A 25,071-nucleotide genomic window follows, 5' to 3' on the forward strand; every position below is an offset into this window, starting at 1 on the left:
TTTGTGAGTGTAAATACTAAGTTACTTAAATTGATGTAAGAAAAAGGAGTCTTACCATCAAGTAACTTTAAAGTAAGCTTTAAGTAACTTATAAACACACTATATACAAGAGAGGTCTTTACCATGCCTCTGGTAGAAGCCTCTTACAATACTGAACAGACCAGTATTTATACCAGTCCAACAGGAAGTGACATATGACAGGAAGTGAGGTATGTACACAGTTCATAGTTCACAGTTCACAGGAAGTGATGACATAACTTCCCGGAAGTTATTATTATTATCACACTATTTCTAGGGCCACTTCCTTATGTACCCTAGGACGTAGATTATCAGGCCCTGGGGATTTTTCGGCCTTCAATCCCGTCAATTTCCCTAACACCATTTCCCTACAAATACTGATTTCATTCAATTCCTCCCTCTCATTAGACCCTATGACATCCCTTCCAGAGAGGAGGTCTATGAGCCGCTGCTGTCTATTCTCCATAGTTAGCCATCTATTCTCCATAGAGACCATGTGCTCCTGTGAGTTGCGCATTAGCTGCTCCATGCAGGTGGGCATCCTATCCATGGAAGACCCTACAGTCGCCATTGTCTGCGCCACAGTGGTGCTCATGTTAAAGATGGACTCTTCCATTCTCTACACATTTGCAGACATCACACTTGCAAAACCTGTCAAAGCCTCCTGCGCGTTTTGCTGTACCTCCAGGATCGCCCTCTTTCTGGATGGCCTCCGAGGTTCAGCATCTGCATGCATATGAGCAGAGCTGGGAGCGAGCTGACTAGGAGTCTCCACTGCTGTCCCTGTCTCCACCATCTGCTCTTGCTCACTTGTGACTTGTGCGACACCAGGTGACAACACTACGTGGCACCCACCGAGGTGAGCATATCTGCGCTGGTGCTGGGTACACTTATGTCTGGTGACGGTGTGCCCTCAGAGGCTGGAGACTCCCCTGAGGAGTCGTCTTCATCTTTTTCCTGGAAAGCTTGGGGCGGGGCGGGGTGGGGTGGGGGGCGCTCTTGATGGACCTGTGGGAGAGTAAAGTGATGAGTTAGATATGTCATATGAAGAATGGGTACAGATACCATTTTGCACATGACCATTCGCTGGCTGCTGACATATGAGTGACTGCTGTATTCCATTTCGCTCTATGATATGTAATTCTGCCACCAGGTTGCTGAGATGTCCCTCTCTCTCTGTCTCCCACCCCCAGTTGCTTGGCGACTCCAGAAACTTCTAAGGCAACCTTCTCTGCTGATGTTAGGGTGGCCAATGATGACATTCCACCTCTGGTTCTCCCTCTCCCTTATTGTGGGCTCTCTTTTCCTGCAAGGAGGGAAAGAAGAGAAGGTTGAGTGAGAGTGATGGAATGAGTGTAAGGAATGGATGGGTTACATCTTTAGATGGAGACTATGATGGAGTAGGGTGCCAAAGCCAAGTGGCCTCCTTGTGTGTTGTTAGTTGGTATGATTGCATTAGGATGAGGGTGCGTGTGAGGGGTGGCTAGTCAGATGGGGATGCGATAATGTAGATAGAGAGAGAGGGATTGGTTGAGGTGCAAGGTCTGTTTGTGTGAGTAAGGATTTGCAGCAGCAGGGTTGGAAAGGCAGAATGATTGGAATGTGATGAGAGGCACAGCAGGATGAAGTTGAGTGTGGCTTTGTACTCGCATTTCCTGATCTAATGAGATCATTGAAATGTTTCTAGCACTGCACCCAGGTCCTCCTGACCACAGCCCTGCTGTTTACCTCCCCTGCTCTTTGGAGTCAGGCTCTTTTGGTCTCCTGGGGAGGTCTCTTCTGCCCATTAGAAGGGAAGAGGACCTCCCTGCATGTTCTGACTCCCTCCACAAGCATATGGAGGGAGTCATCGGAGAACCTGGGTGCAGCCCTCTGTCTCACTGCAGTCATATTTGGCACTCTTTCCAGCAGTCCAGTTGTGCAGTGTGCTGCCTGCACACTCCTAGATGAACCTTCAAATGCCATAAGAACATAAGAAATAGGCCATTTGGCCCCTCGAGCCTGCTCCACCATTCAATAAGATCATGGCTGATCTTCTACCTCAACTCCACTTTCCTGCACTATCCCCATATCCCTTGATTCCCTTAATATCCAGAAATCTATCGATCTCTGTCTTGAATATACTCAACGACTGAGCCTCCACAGCCCTCTGGGGTAGAGAATTCCAAAGATTCACCACCCTCCGAGTGAAGAAATGTCTCCTCATCTCAGTCCTAAATGGCCGACCCTTTATTCTGAGACTGTGACTCCTGGTTCTACACTCCCCAGCTAGGGGAAACATCCTCCCTGCATCTACCCTGTCAAGCCCTGTAAGAATTTTGTATGTTTCAGTGAGATCACCTCACATTCTTCTAAACTGGAGAGAATATAGGCCTAGTCTACTCAATCTCTCCTCATAGGACAATCCCCCCATCCCAGGAATCAGTCCAGTGTACCTTCATTGCACTCCCTCTATGGCAAGTATATCCTTCCTTAGGTAAGGAGACCAAAACTGTACACAATACTCTAGGGGCTAGATTTTCAGTCGCTTGCGCCAGCAGTTAGCGCCTTAAGAGAAGTGATTTCCGGGCGCTATGCGTGTAGCGCCCGGGCGCAGCGCAGTTTGCGCCCCGCCCCAAATTAAGTTGCCCGTTAGCGCCGGCGCAAAGTTTAGCGCCCGCCCGGATGCGCGCGCAGAAAATGACGTCACATCCTCGTGCAACGCCCTTTGGCCGCCCCGATTGCAAACTTCAGTCGGACCACCCCATTGTGCGGCGGGCGGCCGGAGCGTTTGGAAAAAGGAACGCAACACAACCAGCGCGGGCCCCGGGGGGCGCTAATTAAAGGGAACGTCCTCTCCAGTATAAAGGCCAGCCTTTTTTCAGAAAACAGTCCTGTGCAACACATTTCTGGAGACACAACAAGGAGGATAGCTAACTGGTTTCAAGCAGCAAGAGCCAGGTATTTTTGGACTCAGGCCATAGCGCTGCAAGTGGCCATTTGGAAATTAGACTGTTTGCCAGGATTTGATGGGGGCTGCATGGGGTGCCAACGCGCAGCTGCAGCGCCATGTCCGTAGGGCTCGCAGACGCATTGTGAGAGGGGCAGCCCTGGCTAGAGGCAGAGGGGGCTACAGGCGTCGGCCACGTAGGCCTTACCCAGTCAGGCTATACCGCCAGCAGCGCTCCTACCTAAACATGAGTGCCGCGCGATGTGTTAGAAGGCTCCGATTCCGAAAGGAGGTGATTGCAGAGATCTGCCACCTGCTTCGCCGAGATCTGCGGCCAAAGCTCAGGTGCAGGACGTCTCTGTCGGTGGAAGTGAAGGTGACGGTGGCATTGAACTTCTATGCCACCGGCTCCTTCCAATACGCTGCTGGGGACATAGCAAACATCTCCCAGTATGGCGTGCATCGCTGCATCCGCCACGTGACCGAAGCACTGTTCAGAAGGAGAAGCCAATTCATCTCCTTCCCCATGGCCCTCGAGAGCCAGCATCAGCGCGCATTGGGATTTGCCAGACTCGGGGAATTCCCCTTGGTGCAGGGCGCCATTGACTGTACGCATGTGGCTTTGCGGGCCCCTCTGGAGCATGGCGAGCAGTATCGCAACAGGAAGGGCTACCATTCTCTGAATGTGCAGCTGGTATGTGACCACAAGCAGCGCATCATGGCAGTCAATGCCAGCTTCCCAGGCAGCAGCCACGATGCCTTTATCCTGCGGCAGAGTACTGTGCATGACATGTTCCAGGCACAGCCTCCCCCAAGAGGATGGCTCATCGGGGACAAAGGCTATCCTTTGTGCACCTGGCTCATGACCCCGCTCCGCGCGCCCAGGACCGCTGCTGAAGAGGCCTACAACGAGAGCCATCAAACCACCCGCAACATCATCGAGCTAACTATTGGGGTCCTCAAGCAGCGGTTCCGCTGCCTTGATCGCTCCAGAGGAGCTCTCCAGTATTCGCCGGACCGGGTCTCCCAATTTGTGGTGGTTTGCTGCATGCTACACAACCTGGCTATCCGCAGGACTCAGGCACTGCCACCTGACGTTGGACCAGCACCTCAGGAGGAGGAGCAGGAGGAGCATGAGGAGGAGGAGGAGGAGCAGGAGTACGTTCCCAGGAGGGAGCGACCAGGGCCAAGGGCCGCACGACGCCACCTTATTACACGGTACTTCTAAGCCCCCTGTCAGGGAATGGCCAGGGGCCATGAGGGAAGATGAATGCAGCCGCTCCGCAAGCCCTCAGCCGGCGAAGCCAACAAACACTAAGAAGAACAACCATGGAGACTGCATGAATAAAGATAATTTTTTATTGCACAAAAATGAAAAGCCCTTCCCACATGAATCCCCAAAAACAATAAACGGGCCCCACAAAAAGCCCAACAAACGACTCACTCCCACAAACTGGGGAGGAGCCACTCCACCTTTCTTCAAACCGGGCCTCAACGTCGGCCTAACGCAAAAAATAAGCCCTCCAAAAGCACAACCATGGGCAAAATAAAGATGGCCACCGCCATATTAAAGGAAAGCTGCCCACACCCTCTACTGAGTGGCCCGCGAGGGCGAGACCTTGGCCAGCCTTTTGCCTCCCCTGCCCGGCCTGCTGCTCCTTCGCAAGCTCTGCCCAGTGGCTGCTGCGAGGCTGGGGGAAGGCGCCTGAGGCTCAGATGCCCTTCCGCCAGATGCCGCTGGGGGGCGGCCTACACGGCGTTTGGGCCTCGAGGGGCCGTCTGCTGAGTGGCGCACCTGAGCCTGGCCACCATCAGCTGCAGCCGCTTGCCCTTGACGCCCCAGAGGGGGAATGGCGGCGACGGATGGCGCAATGTGGGCCAGCTGGCGTCTGGGATGCGCTGGCTGGTGCTGTGGCGCGGTGGCACTCGGCCGGGCCCGCACTGCAGGATCCGCAGCAATCAGCCGACGGGCGGCTTGCTGGGATGGTCCAGCGCGGCGGCTGCCCTGGCGATGCCTGCCTGAGACAGCGCATGTGGCAGCAGTGAGTGGCCCTGTGGTCCTGGTGTGCGCGCGCATCACATCCGCCAGGGTCTTGACGGCATCAGTCAGCATGCGGCCACTCGCGGCAGTTGCTGCCCTGAACTCGCGCACACTGGTCGCCAGCGACTCGATGGCCTCAGGCATGCGCCCCACCACGCTCATGAGCTCCGTATGGCGCCGGTCCGAGTCGTCGGCCATCTTATCCAGCTTCCGCACCTCCTCCGAAGTGAAGGTGTCCGGACTGGAGTCGCGACTCTCCCGCTGGGGAGGAGGGGGCCGAACTAGGGGACCCTTGCCGCGTTGGTGACGGCGAGTGTGCCGAGCAGCAGCACTCCCCTCTGATCCTTCCCCCCTTTGGGGGGAAGGCCGCGGGCCACGCGCACGGCTGCTGGGTGGCTGGACGCCACTGGTCCCAGAAGCTGCATTGCCCTGCGACAGTTCCTCCAGGCACTCGTCCAGTGAGGAGGTGTCAAGCATTTCCTCCTCTCCTGCAGGACATGACTGTTCCCCCGAAGGTCCGGCTTGCTCCTCCTCCTCCTCCTGGTTGGAGGTGCTGTCACTGGCAGCTTCAGGGTCCTGGTCGTCACCAGCTGAAAGCAGGAATGCACAAGAGTAGCTTCAGAGTGAGGAGACGGCGTCAGCGAGGGAGTTAGGACTGGTGGGATTCAGCGCATTGGTGGGACAGTGGCAAAGGAGGTAGCTCGGATGGGCCAGTGCGACGCGAGAGGGCCAAAAGGCAAGGTCCTTACCATTGCCGGGCAGTGGAGGGTCGGATACACCGCACGCTGTGGGGACAATCACACGGGCTCCCATGAGCACACACACGCGCTCCTCCAGCCGAGTGAGCTTCTGCAGCTTGGCGCGGCCACCCCTGGCACGGGCCTGGCGATTAAACGCTACTTTAGCCTGCAAGAGAAAGGACGGGCTGTAAGTGCGCAGTGAAGCCCTGATGTAGTGTGCACTGCCTCCCATGGTGGAATAGCTTGGACAGAGTGAAGCCCTGATGTAGTGTGCACTGCCTCCCATGGTGGAATAGCTTGGACAGAGTGAAGCCCTGATGTAGTGTGCACTGCCTCCCATGGTGGAATAGCTTGGACAGAGTGAAGCCCTGATGTACTGTGCACTGCCTCCCATGGTGGAATAGCTTGGACAGAGTGAAGCCCTGATGTAGTGTGCACTGCCTCCCATGGTGGAATAGCTTGGACAGAGTGAAGCCCTGATGTACTGTGCACTGCCTCCCATGGTGGAATAGCTTGGACAGAGTGAAGCCCTGATGTACTGTGCACTGCCTCCCATGGTGGAATAGCTTGGCCAAAGTGTAGAGTGCCGAATGGCCATTTGATGCTCATGACTGTCCCAATGCTGCTGGCTGAGGGCTGGCCAATAGGACTTTCAGGTCCCTTTGCCCATCATGTCAGGTGTACATGCAAGAATGAGCAGGAGACTGGAAAGGCTACTCACCTTCACAATCCTGGTCAGATCGTTGTATTTTTTACGGCATTGTTTGTGGGTCCTGGGGGCCTCGCCGGTGAACGTCACCCTCTGGGCGATCTGCTTCCAGGCTTTGGTGTAGTCATGGTGGGTTGGATTCCTCCCACTCTCTGGAAACAAGATCTTGCGCCTCACCTCCAGAGCTGTGACCATTATGTCCAGATCACCCTCTGAGAAGCGCAGGGCACGCTGACGGGCCTTCTCTGGCGTTGCCATGACTCCCTGGGGCTGAGCAGCAGTGTTGAGGCCTCTTTGCAAGGCTGCAGTGTGCAGGGCGTGGCAGCAGACCAATTCGTCCCTTCCCCCTTTAACAGCTGGTCGGCACCACGGGGTCTGCTGTCAGTGCAAAAATGACCGCACCCGCGCTGCGCCCCGCCTGGGCGCTATCCCTCTGGACCGCCGGCTTAGCGCCTAAAGGTAGGAGTGGAACGCCTCTTTTAGCGCTCCACCACTCTCTTAGGGCGAAGCCACTGAATTTCCGGCAACGGGGCGCTACTTTGGGGCGGGCGCTAACTTCGGGCGGGCGCTAAGGTTAGCGCCCCAAAACTGTCTATACTGAAAATCTAGCCCTAGGTGTGGTCTCACCAGGGCCCTATATCATTGCAGTAAGATGTCTTTCCTCTTATAATCCAATCCTCTTGTAATAAAGGCCAACATACCATTTGCTTTCCTAATTGTTTGCTGTACCTGCATGTTAACTTCCAGTGATTTGTGTACAAGGACACCCAGGTCCCTCTGAACCCCAACATTTCCCAATCTCTCACCATTTAAAAATACTCTGCTTTTCTATTTTTCCTACCAAAGTGGATAACTTCACATTTCTCCACATTATATTCCATTTGCCATGTTCTTGCCCACTCACTTAGCTTGTCTATATCCACTTGAAGCCTCCTTGCATCCTCCTCACAACTTACATTCCCATCTAGCTTTGTATCATCAGCAAACTTGGATATATTACAGTTGGTCCCTTCATCCAACTCATTGATATAGATTGTGAATAGCTGAGGACCAAGCACCGATCCCTGCGGTACCCCACTAGTTACAGCCTGCCAACCTGAAAATGGCCCGTTTATTCCTATTCTCTGTTTTCTGTCCTTTAACCAATCCTCAATCCCATGAGCCCTAATTGTGTTTAATAACCTCTTGTGTGGCACCTTATCGAATGCCTTCTGAAAACCCAAATACACCACATCCACTGGTTACCCCTTATCTATTCTGCTCGTTACAACTTCAAAAAACTCTTAACAGACTCTAACAATGTGGCCACGGCTCCTTTAAATATCCCACCTGAAAACATATCATTGCTGATGTCATCAGACCCGCACCATTTAATTGGGCCAGGTAATGCGCAGGGCGGCCTTAATATGCTCCATTAACGCAAAGTCGATCTGAGGAGCAGCATGGAATGAGGAACGGGGTCATGACCTACCACGGCGACTGCCCACACCCAGCTCTCCCAGGTATGGAAAATTCTGGCCAATGAGCTTCACCCAGAAATACTGCTGGCTGAAGCCAAGTTTGAAATGAAATATATCCTGTATTTCTGTAAATTGCCCCCAATTTGTCATAGTCTCTTCTGCTGAAACATTATACAGCACCATGGATGATTGAAAGTTGGCAGGTTTTTGACTTTTGTATTTCTTGGTGTGAACATTGTGGGAATTCATTCTTGTCCTCTTGGCAATTTGAGCAAACTCCGGCTTCAAAATCTTTGATAATATTTTTTGATATTGAATGCAGTATTTTATTGAGATAACATAATAAAGTTTTGCCCTTTGTGAGTAGTTCCTAAGTAATGTCTTTTGTTCACTCCTGATTTCAGTAGTCCATGTTGCAGCTCATATGGTCAACGCCCTAAACTTCTCTCTGCGCTACAGTGAAGATTATCCAGCCCTCAATGTTGCTCGCTATCGGGATGAGGTCAGTGCCCTGATGGGTTTTTTATACTTTGTCACACAGAAAGATCATTTTTAAAGCCAGCTGTTAATCACATCATGGTGATTAGCTCAAAACAATAATTAATTGCTCAGTCCATTGTGGGAGGACATTATTATCAATGATTAGTTTAGTCTCCTCGTTGTGGAAGGTAGTTTGCCTGATGCAGTGAGGATAGCTTAATTCAGAATATTTAAGTAACATACTCCTCTTATTAAAATACTCATTTCTATTTAGCAAAGGAATCATTAAATAAACATGGAGCTGGATTTCTCCTTGTTGGGGTAGCAGTGGGGCAGAACGGACGCTGCCATAACCCCACTCCATTTTGCTGTTTCAGGGCTCATTACACATGGGAGCCCGCTACCTTGCAAGAACATTTTGATCGTGCTGATGAGGCAGTTGAAATTTAAAGGGGGTGGAAGAGTCCTGAAGATGAAGACTGTAATTATTTGGGGGCTTTGGCTGAGACCGAGGTCTTGCAAGTTGTGTGTACATGGTCTATATGGAGGGCGAGGAGGCCATTACAAAGTCCTGTCCCTCCATGCAGTGACCTGGGAGGCTTACTGCTGCTGCCCCAGGGACTACTGCCCCTGCCGGCCATCCTGGCAAGGGCAGACGTAGGAGATTGCAGCTCAGGTTGAGGATGCAGCAATCGGCCTCGCTTGTCCAATTGTGTTCCATTTTCTGCGGCTATTTCACCAGTTTTAAGGTGGGATCATGAAGAAAAATCCAATCCATAGTCTTGAGCATCAATAAGGAAAAGGTTTTGATTTCATGAGAATCTATTTTTAAAAAGAATTATTAAGTGTTGCCATTTTGTTGCATACAGTTTTACATGCTGAGCATTCAGACTCCAGTGTCTGATGGTGGTGATGAATGCTGCCTTCAGTGTGTGCTGCAGTAATCCTGTTCAGCTGTGCTTTTAACAGACTCCCTTAAGAATAAGGCTGCAACAGTGCAATCTGTTTAAACTGCTTGGGTATTTTATAACCAAGACCATTGCTCTATGGTGACTGAAGAAGTCAAATTGTGCTTTTATTACATGGGATTCCAGAATGTTTAACAGTGTTTGGGGATTCAGTCTGTGACTCCATACATTTATATTGAGGGCAGCTGTGTTATAGTGACTGGGAAAAGTCAACTACAATTTTTATTACATGAGAATCCAAGCTTACACTGCTGTATTGGGAATCACATTCCACAATGCTGTCAATTTTTCTTCAAAAACCATTGGCCTTGTTTAAGACCTCTCTGTACATATATTTACTACGTATTCAAGGAAGGGGCATTCTACAGATCCTGTTTTGAGGAAGGGAGAATGTGAGTTGGGGCAATTAGGGGCATGTCCTAATGAAGGACTGATGTACAGATTCACAGTTACAAACTGTCAGTTTTTAATGGCGTAAGTTTTCCCAATAAACATAACAGTTTTGCTGATTCACTGCCAGTATCCACATGCTGGCTTTCAGTGCCAAAACCCCCTAAACTTAACACACTAAGGGGATGAATTTCAGCTGGGGCAGTCCCATGTTTATGCCATAACTTCAGAGGAGGAGCCACAGAAATCTCAGAGAAACTGCAGAAACAGTGTGGATGAATGAAGAACCCTATGGAAATTCACCCCCTAATTGTTTTCATATATGAAGATTAAAAACAGCTAGCAAGTTAAAATGCTCACAGTACTGTTTACAACAGCTAAAAGATTTTTATGACAAGAATTGAAATCACAGGCCCAGGTACCACTGTAACTGAGTTGTGCCATTCACTCTGTTTACAACATTTGTTTGAGGCAGAAACCATATCGAGGGATTTACACTTAAGTGGGGAAATAGAATTCAGTGATCTTGGTATTCAGCAGCCAGCAGCAGCCTAAGAGGGAGCTAATGGGGCGCAAAGCAACTAGTGCCTGGGCACGGCAAAGTTAGTGCCCCAAAGGGAGCGCAACCCAATTTTCCCCCCAAGATATTTAATAAATACCTATTTTTCTACTGAAATGCTCCTTTCATCTTTAACTCTTGCTGCTGGAGTAGTTTGGTTTAGTGGAAAAAGCATCTGAATGAAAATTCAGCTCTAACTTTGTTTCTTGGGGTTGCAAACATTTCTCGCACGTTTTTTGAGTTGACTGTTCCGAAGCATAGGAAATAAATCCAGTTGAGTTTTAAAAAAGTGCTTTGTTTATATAATTATATCTTCTCATCTGTAGAATTAAAACAATACAGGCACATCATAGCTTCCAAAAATGACATGTGCATATAATTTTCAATGTCAGTGGCCTTTTGGAGGCACCTAGCAATCAAGCAATAGAGTTTTTAATGCAATTCCTGGCAGATTGTGTGAGGTATTACTATGCATGGTATTTTTTAAATTAGTGTAGATTTCCTCCTCAAAGTGATCTGAAGGGGGGGGGGTGGGTGTAGAATGAGGCAATTTAGCACTCAGAATAGTGACTATTTAAAGATATAAACCTTTTCTTTTCCAGGATCCCAGGAAGATGCTCTTCACAACACGTGAGTACTTTATTTGCAGGGCTCTTGGTACTGATTTACAAAATCATGTTTTGTGTTATCTATCGTCTTGAGATTACGTTGGTTGAAATAAATCATGCCAAACATCTGGTTTAATGCTATTGTTACAAAAGTGCACCAAGATTCATGCTGTCTGTTTACTTTAGAAGTTACGCCTTATCAGTAATTAAGAGAAGGTTTTCTTTTATTTCTCTTCTGGTCTTGAAGTCACCAGGCACTGCCCCTGAATCCACAAGCCTAGTTTCCACTCTGAACATAGATGGGTTGGATTGAGGAAAGATCACTTTATTCAATGGACCACAGCATGTTTAGCATGTCTTCAAATTAGGATTTTCCCCTCTACAGACCAAATCCCAAGCATACAACCAATAATTCCATTTTTTGGCTTTGTTTTTAGGTTGTTAACTCTTCAAAATTTATTATCAAAGCATTCAAGTTTTTTTTGATAATTTTTGGACCTGATAATACGGTGCCACTGGGACTGCTACTCCACATAATGCAAGGTCAGCTCATTAAAATATTTTTTCAGTGCTGCAGCTCGGAGCGCATGGTGTGCTGGAAGCACCACAGGGTTCAGAGGCCACATTTTCGAGTGACGACAGCTAATAAAGGACCACTGGCTGTCCTCCAAGATGTGCATTTTTTTGTGGAGAAAAATTGGGACATTATAAGGCATGGCCTTTCAGAGGCCAAGCAAAGGGCAGTTTTAATTTTTTCTGCACCTTTTAAAAAATAATTTCCATGCCTTCTCTGAACAGGGCTGTTTGTGAGGAGATTTGTGGTTGTGTTACTAATTTTTCTTGGTAGAACAAGGATAGCAGAGCTCCTCCTGAATTGTCACACAATGTCATCTCCATTTATTGAAGCTGTTTAATTTCATGATTTTAAAAGCTGCTAATTTGCAGTTTTTCAGTTGTCGATAACTTGTTGTTTAGTTCCAGGAGTAACTGGCTTCTTCATGGTGCTGGTGCTTTTCTTAATGTGCACATCTTCATCATACTCTCTAAGGTAAGAATGTGCACTGGCAACTTTATCTGTATGTCCACGTAGGAATGAGTGAATTATTAAAATGAGTCATCTTTTTCCCCGGTTGGATGCTATTAATGTGTACTGTTGAACTTTCTGCTTTGCAGGTTTTCAAACTATGATATCTTTTGCTACACACATAACCTCTTCATAGTCTTCTACATTTTACTTCTGCTTCATGTGACTGGGTAAGTGTGCTGAAGTAACCTTTTTCGAAAAACATGATTTTAGCAAACCTATGTGATGTTGATGCAAAATCGATAACAGTGGCCATATGCTGCATATTTAAGAAAATTAGGATTAGTTAAGACTACAGGCCTCTGCAATGCAATTTCTTTTAACTGCAAGATCTTAACAAATCCAAATGCTATCTATCTTATTTGTGTATCCAGCAGAGACTTCAACACCGAATGTGGTGTTTTGTGTATAAATGGCATGAACTGTGTAATCTGATGGTGTAATGTGTTGCTGTAGTATTCTGGATTTCTAACCAGCCTTGAAGTCTTATAATGCTGGTTCACAGCTGCAATTCCCCTAACCATGCATGCCTGATCTCAGTTGTGTCAATGGCCTGGATTTTGCATTCAGCGTTAAAGGAACGGCGCTCACCATTCATTACGCTTGCAGCTACCTACAGAATTTTTGTGGGCTTTTGCGGGGAAACATGCAGTCATAGGGAGTCCAATACAGCGCGGCGCCCTCTACAGGGGATCTGGGACCTGTGTGAACAGGGCAAGCATCAGCATGTCTCTTCAACCAATCAGATTGAAAAACCCTTACTGAGGCGCGCAGAGTCTAAACCAAGAAGTGTAAGTTAGAATATTTAATTTAATGTAAAATCATGTACAGAAAGCTGATAGCCTCACCGTTATTCCTATCGCAAATTCCAGGCCAAATGTAATTTAAAAACATTAAATTAATCTGTATAAAGTATGACGTGGGTATGTTCTTTTTTCAAATTATATTGATGGAGTCTATTTTATATAGAAATTTCCTCCACCTTTGGGTTACAACAAGTCTATGGGAAATTTTAAAACTTCTCCATTACTTACACATGAACTTATGATCCTAACAAATACAACCCTCACTCTGCTCAATCGGGTGGATGTTTTTGAGGGGTTGGAAGGCAGCGGAATTTCTACTTGTTGCTTTGCCCTGTTGCTGACCCCATCTGAAATCTTGGGGAAAGAGTCATTTAAACATTCAGAGCAGGGATCCACAACAGTAGTGTTTCCACAGTGGCACCTGCCCTGCTCTGGAGCAGGAACTTGCAGCAGGACCTTCCTCTCAACAGGCATAGAACCCATTGGGCCGATCAAGTGCAATTGAGGTGGAATTCCTGGGGTAGCCAAGCATTACTGGGAACACTCATCAGACATACTCCCAAAGTGCTACATAACTGGAGGCAGCAGAAAAAGCCGCCCTTCCGCCCCCCACCCCCTGCAGCACACTTTGTGAAGCAACGTTGGAGAGGTGGAAGCCCAGCAGATTTGTAGTTCTTGCCCAAATTGCAGCCCCGCTGCTGCAGTGGTGTCTCTGTTCTTCTCCCCGCCCCCCGCCCCGTCCCCCCCCCGATTACAGAATTTGCAGGCTCAGAACTTTAGACAGTCAATGATTGGCCAGTATGATTGTCCCAGCTCTTAATTATAAGTCTCCTGGTGTCCGTATTTAGTTGTTTGCAGCTTGTATTTCAAAAGAGTGTAAAAATGAGTTGCAGAGATTGTTTGCTCTTACAATTCATCAGTTTCTATAAAGCGAATCCAGACTAGATGCAGCCCATTGAAAACTGAATTGAAGCTGTCAAATATTGCGAGGTTCACAAATGCTCATGTAATATTCACTTCCTCAAACTAACACTGGGTTACAACCCATCACAACCCACACCTGCGACAACCAACACGGGGCTGAAATAGGCTGTTATTGGCTGATATAATGAGAAACTGATATGATGCAGTTGGCCTAGAAATTGGGTATAGCCCCGCTTGAGGCGTTAGAAATGGCGCTGCGCAAAGTTTATAGCCAGACAAAACTTATCACCGCCTGGCTCGATATTGGGTTGCATCGCCCCCAAAGGGGATTGAGGCACGAATTCAGACGTCGCACGGGCCTCCTAAGGCGCAAAACTTCCGGCGCTACCCAATATCGGCGCGGACGGGCGCAGCGCAGGTGATCTCAATTACCGATAACCACGAGACTTCCAGGCGCCGGCCGGCTCTTAAAGGGGTGGGTCAGTCAGCCTCAGCTTCCACACTCATCGCCCTGTAGGCCTCAAAATCGGCGCTCGCCCTTCTCTGGCGCAAAAAACTTGGTGAGGATGGAGAAGGTGAGACAGAGAGCAGAGCGCTTCAGCACTGAGGCTCTGGAGCAGTTGGTGTCCGCAGTGGAGCGCCGTCGAGATGTTCTCTATCCTGACAATGGCAGGAGGCCGAATCAAAAGGACTACCGCCGAGCTTGGAGGGATGTTTGTCAGAGGGTCAACTCCAGCAGCATGGCGACCAGGAGCCCTGTTCAGTGCAGGAAGAAATTCAACGACCTCACTCGGGTCGTTAGGGTGAGTGTTGTTTATGCAAACTTCTGATTCCCTCCATCTGCACCTGACTTTGCGCACCCTGTAGCCATGATGCCCCAATGGCCATCTGTCAGCAAGCACCCATGGCCCTTTCTGGGCACACACATGCACATTTGACTCAAGGCATCATGTAAGGGCTCTTGCACCATGGGGGGCATGAGATGATCACTCAAGGCATCATGTAAGGGCTCTTGCACCATGGGGGGCATGAGATGATCACTCAGGGCATCATGTAAGGGCTCTTGCACCATGGGGGGCATGAGATGATCACTCAAGGCATCATGTAAGGGCTCTTGCACCATGGGGGGCATGAGATGATCACTCAAGGCATCATGTAAGGGCTCTTGCACCATGGGGGGCATGAGATGATCACTCAGGGCATCATGTAACAGAACTTCCCCTTCTTTCCCCTGCAGTCCAAGCTGGTGACGATCCGCAAGGACCAGCTTCGAACCAGTGGCGGACCTCCACAAGTGGTCACTCTCACGGATCTCGAGGAGAGAGTGCACCAGATTCTTGGAGGACGTCTGAGTGGTCCTGTTACCACTGCAGCTGCCGACCCCATTGTCGACAGCGAGGGTAAGGCTCTCACCTTTTTCAGCTGTCTCCTTCCACTTGGTCCCCCCGCCAGCATGCTTTCTCAGTGTGCAGCCATGTCAGAGCCTTGCCGCAATCTGGCATGCCTTGCCGCCAACCTGTCCTTTTGCTAAAGCCACTCTTCCACCTCCCTGCTTTCAGATGCTGCATCACCAACTCGGGATCTGCGCCCTGAAGCTGCCAGTGCCAGTGCCTCCGGAGGCGAGGATCAGGAGGAAGCCGGAGCATCCGTTCCAGCCTCAGGGGAGCCTACACATCTGCAGACTGGGGATAGTAGTTCCCTGGAGGGGAGGGGTGGGGGGCTCTGATGATGAGCCAGTTGCCAGAATAAGCAGCCTGCAGCAACGCGAGGGGGGTAGGCAAGTTCGGCCACCGGCTCCCCGGAGGGCAAGGCAGGGAGCGATGACTGCTGCACAGAGTGCAGAGGAGGTGCGTAGCCTGGCTGAAATGAGTACCCAGGCCCGGCTCAGGCACACTGAGCTGATGGCTGCAGTGGGGAGGATGCCTCAGTCGATAGAAACACTGGCAAAGAGTGTGCTGGACTTTGGAGCAGCAATGGAGAGGATTGTCCAGGGCTTCGGGGCAGCAATGGAGAGGACTGTCCAAGGCTTCAAGGCTGCTATGGAAAGGACTGTTCAGAGCTTCGGATAATCCCTGGAAAGGTCTGTCCAGGGCTTGTCCGAGGCAGTGGAACGGACTGCTTCGGCCTTGTCCGAAGCAATGGAAAGAACTGTCCAGGGCTTCTCCGAAGCACTGGCACCTGCCACACAGGTCCTCACTGCTGCCACGCAGTCACTTGCTGGCCTCGTCCACACCCAGATTGAGGCAACGCGAACTCTCACTGCAGCCACCCTATCTGCATCAGCTAGGATCACCCCGGGCCCTTCCAGTACCATACGAGGCCAGCAATCAGTGGAGCAGTTGATTGTGGCGGATGAGCTGAACCGGTCCCCTCAGAGAGCCAGTGTGTCATCCGACCATGGTGCAAGTGTCCTCTCTCGGCAGGTGACCATTGCTCATGCCACCGCTGGTACATTTGCAGTGCAGCTGCCACCACCTGCAGGGCACACTGCTTCCAGCCATGCCCAGATCAAGCAGCCAGCCTCCGCACCCTCCAAGACCAGAGGTCATCCAGGCCGTCCCTCGGGGGCTTCTGCGCTTCCACACAGTCAGCAGGCGTCCCCCAGCCTTGACCCCGCCATTGGGGTTCAATTACGTAGGAGCAGCAGGGAGGGAAGGGGCCGACCGCGAAAGAGAAGTCATTCTCCATCAAGGGGCCAGCAGTAGAGGGAGGTGCTGAGATGTTTCTTTGGCCAAATTCAAGGACACCCTCACCTGTTGTGATTGTTGGAAATGGTTTGTTTAGTTTTGCGGCTTTGCCGAAGAGTTAACTGTTATTTTGTTAGTTATGGTTTCTGTTGACATGACGTTAGAAGGACTTTTTTGACAATAAAGAAAAGTTTTAATTTGCAATGGCACACGTTACTATTTACAGTCATGCTGGCCTTCAGAGGCTTTGAAAGATCCGAAGTGCGCAGGACGAATGACACCCATCATTCCGTCAGAGGGGCCTCGAACCGAGTCCTGATGAGCCTCTGACGGATGGCCCTTCCACTTTCAGGAGCCCTCCCATCTTCCTCCTCCTCCTCCTCCTCCTCGTCCGCATGCTCCTCCTCCTCCTCCTCCTCGTCCGCCTGCTCGTCCTCCTCCTCCTCCTCCTCGTCCGCCTGCTCTGCTGGACCTTGAGGGACAGCTGGCATTGGCTGGGTGCGTCGAATGGCCAAGTTGTGGAGCATGCAGCAGACGACGACGATGTGACCCACTTGCTCCGGCAAGTACTGCAGGCCTCACCCCGAATGGTCTAGACAGCGGAAACGCTGTTTCAGCACACCAATAGTGTGCTCCACAATGTTCCTGGTCGCCTGATGGTTGCTGTTGTACAGCTCTTCTGCTGGGGTGGCGGCCAAACGGAGTGGTGTCATGAGCCATGGGCAGAGAGGATAGCCCTTGTCCCCAAGAAGCCAGCCTCGTGGGTGAGCCGGCCCCTCAAAAAGGTTACAAACTGAGGTCTGCCGCAGGATGAACGCATCGTGGCTGCTCCCTGGGAATTGGGCGTTGACTGCCATGATCATTTGGCGGAGGTCACAGACCAGCTGCACATTGAAGGAGTGGAACCCCTTGCGGTTGCGGAAGTCCTCAGGATTCAGTAATGGCACCCGCAAAGCCACGTGTGTGCAATCAATCGCCCCCTGCACCATGGGGAAGTCCGCAATAGCAGCGAAGCCCTGCGCGCGCTCCGCCTGCTTCTCCAGGGTCAGAGGGAAGGTGATGAATTGACGCCTTCTTCTATAAAGGGCAGCTGTCACTTGCCGGATGCAACAATGCACTGCAAACTGAGAGATATTCGCAATGTCCCCAGTGGCTGACTGAAAGGATCCGCTGGCATAGAAATTGAGGGCAACAGTCACTTTGACGGCCACCGACAGAGAGGTCCTGCACCGTAGACGCGGCTGCAGATCCTCAGCAAGCAGGTGGCACAGCTCAGTTACAACCTCCTTACCGAATCGGAGCCTTTGAACACACTGCTCCTCCGATATGGCAAGGTATGACACCTGCTGCCTGAATACCCTCGCAGCGTACCCTCGGATTGGCCGACCTCCATTGCCCCTCCTCCTTCTGGCCAATCCCGGCCCTCTCTCCCGCCGTCTCTGTGCCCCGTCAAAGTGTCCGGCCATGAGGACGTGGCCCTCCAAAGCAGCTCCCATTCCGATGCCTGTCGGGCAAAACGCTGTTAGGTGTAGCGCTCCAACTGCTCCGGACAGATCTGAAGGTCCCAAGTATTCTAAGGCTAAATCCAAAAAAATCTGCTCAACAGTAGCTCACCAACTCTCTCCAGCAACGATCACAATGAACAGGCCAAGTGGCTGCAGCTTTTATACTAGAGCTGTCCCCTTTAAATAGCGCCCCCCGACTCCCGAGAAGGGCCTGGTAACGTTCCATCGAACTGTCACTAATAGCGCTAGGCGGAAAGGTTCCGGGCGCCACCGAATATCCGGTCAGGGGCGCCTAAAAGGCGTTGCACACTGAAATGATGTCATGATCTGCCTGCGCACGCGGGCGCGCCCTAACAGTTAGCGCAGGCGTTAAATGTATAGTCAATATGGGAGGTGTCGCTATCTTCATTGCGCCCGCCCGAACATTGGGTAACGCCCCACATTTCGGACTCATTAGGCGCTAATCGCCAGCGCTAACAACCAAATTTCTCGGCCAGTTATGTTTAAAAGGGCTGTAGTGGTCAAGAGTGAGGGACCACATTAAACAGGGAGCAGAAGAACATAGAGGGAGAGGTTAACAAGACAGATAGAAAGAGGGCTGGTGAGATAAACTGGATGAGCGAATGAGGAAAGTAAGAAAGAGAAGCAAGATGCACCAGGAGAATGAAGAAGGAGAAATGGACATGGGAAGGGTAAAAGAGGGAGAGGTGGGAGGGATGCAGAAAGAGGAGAGAGATTGGAATGAAATACGGGGATGGGGAGATAACAGGAGAGAGTGAGCAATTGAGGGGGAAGGTAAGGAAAGAGGAGAGAGACGCGCAAGGGACAAGTGGGGAGGGTTTGCAGTTGAGAGAATTGGAACAGAGAGAGATAGAGAGAGAGATATCCCAATGTAGCATGAAAGATGGTGAAGACAACAAAAAAAATAAAATTGGCGAAGAGATTACATGTACAAATGTGCAAAAGGTGGATCTTATGCTACTAAGGAGAATCTAACTATTAACAGCAAAGGCTGTTTGGGGTGGACACCAAGATAGTACCTATTACATCCGTGAATGATTGAGACACGGACAGCAGGAGTTGAACAAAACAAGTCTTTACTGATGGAAGTCAATAGTGAAACTGGAACAACAGAGGCTCACTAGCGCCTTTTATACAGGGGTGGTCACTGCCGGTACTGCAGTCTGAGACCAGTTATTCTCTTAAAGGTACATACACAACAATTCCTCCCCTTTTAGATAAACAGTACATAACATTCATTTAACAACTAAATGATAACTAATTACAATCACAATTACGGTTGCTAGATACATTGGTTAAGTTTAAGCAATTATAAGTTCAGTCTTTGAGGAGGCTTCCTGATTCTGTCTGGATAACGCCTCTTTGGGGTATCAGGTTCTTCTGGCAATGTTGAGTCAGGATCAATGTCGTTGTTTGGTTCATCTGCTTCCAATATTACCGGTTCTGCGGTAGCTGCAATTGGTACGTCGATTTCATTACCAGGTGTATCAGATCGTGGTGTGGAGTTGACGTTTTCCAGTGACTCTAGAATCTGGTCAGCATGGCGTCTTACAATGCTCTCTCCAACATCCACGGTATACATGAGAGGTCCTTGCCATGTACAAATCGTTCCTGGCTGCCATTTCTCAGTGCGGTAGTCCCGGGCCAAAACTGGTTGACCTATCTTAAAACTCCTGGTCGGCCTTTCATTCATATTCTGAAACTGCCTGTTCTCCACATCTCTTCGGATGTTTGGCTTAACCAAATCCAAGCGGCATCGTAGTCTTCGATTGAAGAACATCATGGCTGGAGTTTGGTTGGTAACCGCATGTGTCGCATTCCGGTAGGCAAACAAGAAGTTGTCCACCTTGTGTTGTAGGGGTATATCTACATTAAACATTGCCTTGATAGCCTTCTTGAATGTTTGGACAAACCTCTCGGCCAATCCATTAGTGGCTGGATGATATGGGGCAGATGTGTAATGCTTAACACCATTGTTCTTTAAGAACCTCCGGAACTCTTCAGACACAAACTGTGGTCCATTGTCAGAGCAAATCTGTTCAGGCAGCCCATTCCTGGTGAATATGGTTCGTAAAACTGTGATAGTTTTTTCCGTGGTGGTTGAGGACATTTTTATTACCTCTGGCCACTTTGAATGTGCATCCACCGCAATTAAAAACATCGAGTCCATGAAGGGACCAGCAAAATCAATGTGCACCCTTTGCCATGGAGATGAGGGCCACTCCCATGGATGCAGAGGAGCTTGTGGTGGGGCGTTTTGGACCTTCTGGCATCCTGCACAGCTCTTGTTCATCTCTTCGATTTCTCTATCGATTCCCGGCCACCACACAAACGCTCTGGCTAAGTTCTTCATTTTTACCCCACCCAGATGACCCTCATGAAGCTCATTGAGCACTCTATCTGTCAACTTAGGTGGAATTACTACTCTGGATCTACACATCAAGGTTCCTCTGCACACTGACAGCTGTTCTCTTCTTGGCGAGAATGCTGGCAGCAGTGGGTCGCCATGTGCTGGCCATCCCTTCACCGTTAAATCATAGACCCGTGATAGTGTCGGGTCATTACGTGTTTCCTTTTCTATGTTTGCATTCGTCACAGGGAGACATTCGACTATGGTCGAGTGGAATAACTCCATTGGATCCACTGCAAGGTCTTCTTCCACCGTCGGCAACGGTAGGCGTGACAAACCATCAGCATGCCCATGCTGTTTAGTTCCTTTGTACTCAATGTCATATTGGTGTGCCCCTAGAAAAAGGGACCACCTCTGCAGCCGTTGTGCCGTCATTATCAGTACGCCCTTCTGAGGGTTGAAAATGGAGACAAGAGGTTGATGATCAGTTAGTAGAGTAAATTTTTGACCGTGCAGATAGTGATTGAACTTCTTCACCCCCCACACTAGGCTGAGGGCCTCTCTGTCAATCTGGGCATAGTTACGCTCAGCAGAAGTTAACGAGCGTGACACAAAAGCTATCGGCCTCTCTAAACCATCAAGGAATTTATGTGACAGTACCGCCCCAATGCCGTAGGGAGACGCATCACACGCCAGTCTGATCGGCAGTGCTGGGTTGTAGTGAGCCAATACTTCCCTTGAAGTGATTAAGTCCTTACTCTTCTGAAAAGCCCGCTTACAATCATTGCTCCATTCCCATGCTACTCCCGTTCGTAGCAGGGCGTTCAGTGGGTGCAGAATTGTCGACAAATTTGGCAAAAACTTATGGTAGTAATTCACCAATCCGAGGAATGACCTCAGTTGCGACACATTTTCAGGTGCTGGGGCCTTAACAACCACTTCAATTTTGTCAGGGGACTTATGTAACCCCTCTTCATCAATCACGTGGCCACAATACGATATCTGTTTCTTAAAAAATTTGCACGTGCGGCGGTTGGCTCGCAGCCCATGTTCCCGTAGTCTAGTGAGCACCTGTTCTAGGTTGTTAAGGTGTTCACTGTCACCTTCACCTGTCACAAGGATGTCGTCCAAGTAACACTGAGTCCCCGGAATCCCTTGCAGGACTTGTTCCATCACTCTTTGCCATATCGCCGGAGCCGATGCTACTCTGAATACCAATCGATGATACTGGTAAAGACCTTTGTGAGTGTTTATCGTGAGATACTTCCTAAAGGACTCTTCAACCTCCATCTGCAAATATGCTTGTGCTAGGTCAATTTTTGTAAAACGCTTCCCTCCAGACAGTGAGGCGAAGATGTCTTCTATCCTTGGAAGAGGATATTGTACTGTGTGAAGGACTGGGTTCACCGTCACCTTGAAATCCCCACAGATGTGAATCTTCCTTGGCTCCCCGGACTTATTGCTTAACGTTTTCTTCATGACAGGAACGATGGGTGTCGCCCACTCGCTCCAGTCGAGCTTAGACAACACGCCTGCCTTCTCCAGCTCTGCCTCGACGGCTGGGCGAATTGCATATGGTACCGGTCTTGCTTTGAAAAACTTGGGAACTGCATTCTCTTCTATTTTTATCGAGGTGGTTACGCCTTTAAGCGTGCCCAGTTCTTGTTGAAATACCTCTTTGGCGTTAGCTAAGATTGTTGACAATCGTCCAGGAGTGACGTCTTCATCTTTTTTACCGTCCACCGTCATTGCATGAATGGAGTGCCAATCTAAGTTTATCTTCCTTATCCATTCCCATCCCAATAACGGTGGACCACCATTTGGCAGTATGTAGAGATACAATTTCCGTATTTTCTTGCCGTTGTATTCGACAGGCACCCTTATTTTTCCTCTGGGGTATACTTTTTGCCCCGTATACGTCGTCAAGACGATGGATGTCTCTCTCAAAGGTATGTGTGAAAATAGCCACTCGTAGTCTCGTCGATTCATGACGTTAGCGCTGATCCTGTATCCAATTCCATTTTTACTTGGGACCCTGCTATCGTGAGGGTGACCCAAATGGTTCGGTGATCCTCTTTTGTGATTACATTGTGAAGTTTGAGACAGCTTAGTCTCCTGTTGCCGGATTCACTATCGCTCATCTGGTCTTCGGAACTACTGTCCGTCATCTTTTGTACTTTCTTGTATGGTTCCTTAGTAGCCTTTTTGTTGTCGCTGGTCTTCTTCCCAGACCTGCAAACTCGTGCAATGTGTCCCATCTTCCCGCATTGCCTGCATATTTTGTCTTTGGACCAGCAGTCCTTCTGGTCATGGTTAGTTCTGCCGCAGCAATAACATTTTGCAAATCCCCGTGTCATTTCGTGGTTGCCGTATTCCTGTGGTTTTTGTTGAATTTCTGTAGCTCCCCTGGCTGCTGCTTCATACGATACTGCCACGCTGAAAGCCTTATCTAGCGTCAGCTCTTTCTCTGAGAGTAACTTCTGTGTCCCTTCACTCAGGAGTCCACAGACAAATTTGTCCCGTAGGGTATCTGCCAGTCCTGCTCCGAACTGGCAGTGCTTTGATAGCTTTCGTAGTTCCGTAAGGTACTCAGCATTGCTCTCATCTTTATGCTGAGTTCTCCTGTGGAATTTAAATCTTTCTGCTATCAACAGCGGTGCAGGGTTTAGGTGTTCCTGTAGGACAGCAACAATTTCGTTAATACTCTTCGCCTTCAGTTTGGCTGGAGTAATCAGGTCCCGCAATAGGCCGTACGTTCTAGCGCCCATTAAGTTTAGTAATAGCGATGCCTTTTTCTCCTCAGCTATTTCGTTTGCCTCGAAATATACCTCGACTCTTTCCACATACGTGGTCCAGTCCTCTATTGTATTATCAAAAGCAGTGATACAGCCAGTCTTCGGCACCTTGCAAATCTAAAATGGCGCCTCCCGTGCTTTGCCTTCTTCCCCGATTTAACAAAATGGTGCCTCCCGCGCTTTGCCTTCTTCCCCGCTGATTAAGATGGCGCCTCCCGCGCTTTGACTTCTTCCCCGCTGTTGCTAGCGCTGCTTTCCGCGGTTCCTGTTGCAACCTGCAGCTCCTCGTGGTTTCTTCCGCCTTTAATATTTCTTTTTTTATTATTTTCCCGTCGTGGACCAACCCTGTGGGACTCATGCCTCCCTCATCTCGGGTCTATACGCAGCCCGGCTTCGTAGCACCGGCCGCGCCCTGTGTGCTCCACCCTCTCTCTCTCTTCTTCCCGACAACGCTGCTCGGTCCCGTTGCAAACCACCCGCTCGAGTTCGCGACCGCCGCAGCCCAGGAAGTATCAGTGCACTACCTGCCACCAGCCCGATTAGCTGAAGCACCGTCGACAGGAACCAGGCCCCGCTTCTGACAGCTTCTCCAGCAATCTTCAACTCCGCAACACAGGGGCGGATGCCCACGGTCGACGCCCGTTTCTGCTGCCTCTTACTTTCTTTTCTTTCTGGCCTCGACCTCTGCTCACTTCACTGTAGGAATGGATCCCAGGAGGTGGTGCAGACTGTAGGTAGGTTCGTATCTGCTCGTCGCCAGTATTACGTCCGTGAATGATTGAGACACGGACAGCAGGAGTTGAACAAAACAAGTCTTTACTGATGGAAGTCAATAGTGAAACTGGAACAACAGAGGCTCACTAGCGCCTTTTATACAGGGGTGGTCACTGCCGGTACTGCAGTCTGAGACCAGTTATTCTCTTAAAGGTACATACACAACAGTACCTGACAAAGATATTTAGACTTTCTGGTTATTGGGTTCAGCATAAAACTTGATTTAACTCTGCCCACTCCCCCACACACCTAAATAAATATTAAAAAGTATTCTTCACTGCTTCCTGTGCAGATGTCTTCATCCATTGGTTATTCCCTAGCCTTCCTAAACTCTCCACGCTCCAGCTCTGCTAGAGATCAGGTTTATTTTTTAATGCTTGCACCTGCAGATATTAAAATCACGATTACAATTTTCCAACAACAGAGGTTGTGCGGGTCTTCTCAATGCCAGCAGCACGATGGAATTAACTACAATATATAAATGGGGCAGATTCTGCAACACTTGGAGCCAAGACAAACAACTACTTCTATTTGAATTGACTTTGAGACAACACAACCCATCCTGGGTGTTGATAATGAGTAGACCACGGTTTCCTTAAATGTGCAAAAAATGGTTATTAGAAAACCTGTTCTGTCTAAAACTAAAGCGAGTTGCCTTAATTTAGCTGCGTGTGTCCAAAACTCAAAATGTTGCAGTGGAGAGATCAGAAGTTTCCTGGAAGGAGAATACTTGTCAGACATGCTGTTTTCATATTTGCAATATAATCTGTCAAAGTGATAAGTAATTAGAGCAAACCTGTTAAAACCTGCATGTTGAAACATGTGGAGATGCAGCACGCTGTTCACCTTAGCTGTTCACCAGAAAAGCTTGAACTCTGTCGCCATTACTTTTATCTTTATTTCCTTTTTACAAACATTTTTCTGCACACAGCACCTCCTTCCCTGAAGGTGTTGACTCCCTACTGGGGTGCAATTTTGTGGGCACCATTTGCTCTCGAGTATTTTGGTCAAGTGGCCATTCTTCCTATGTAAATCTGGACAGTGCTATCAATTACTTGGACAGCAGAGAGAGCCCAATCCTATTCTTGCCTAACCTGCACACATGTGCTTCAAGTAGTGGTCACTGGACAGTGGTTAGGAGTAGGACCTTTGGCAGAGATTATCCTTTCCATAACTCTGAGGCACTGAGATTAATTGCAGCATCCCTTGCAACCTTGTCTTTG

General features: G+C 49.4%; 1 protein-coding gene across 1 annotated transcript in view; it reads left to right on the plus strand.

The window, feature by feature from the left end:
• The window catches only part of nox4 (NADPH oxidase 4), a 265,875-nt gene that overhangs the window by 59,106 nt on the left and 181,698 nt on the right, over positions 1-25,071 (plus strand). The window contains exons 5-8 of the mRNA XM_085998801.1: positions 8,302-8,399; positions 10,897-10,924; positions 11,878-11,950; positions 12,076-12,156. Coding sequence (XP_085854927.1) covers positions 8,302-8,399; positions 10,897-10,924; positions 11,878-11,950; positions 12,076-12,156 — 280 coding nt within the window. The remainder of the gene's footprint in view (positions 1-8,301; positions 8,400-10,896; positions 10,925-11,877; positions 11,951-12,075; positions 12,157-25,071) is intronic.

The sequence above is a fragment of the Somniosus microcephalus genome, chromosome 10, assembly GCF_052327205.1.
Source record: "Somniosus microcephalus isolate GS21.2 chromosome 10, FLI_Smic_1.0, whole genome shotgun sequence".
NCBI lineage: Eukaryota > Metazoa > Chordata > Chondrichthyes > Squaliformes > Somniosidae > Somniosus > Somniosus microcephalus.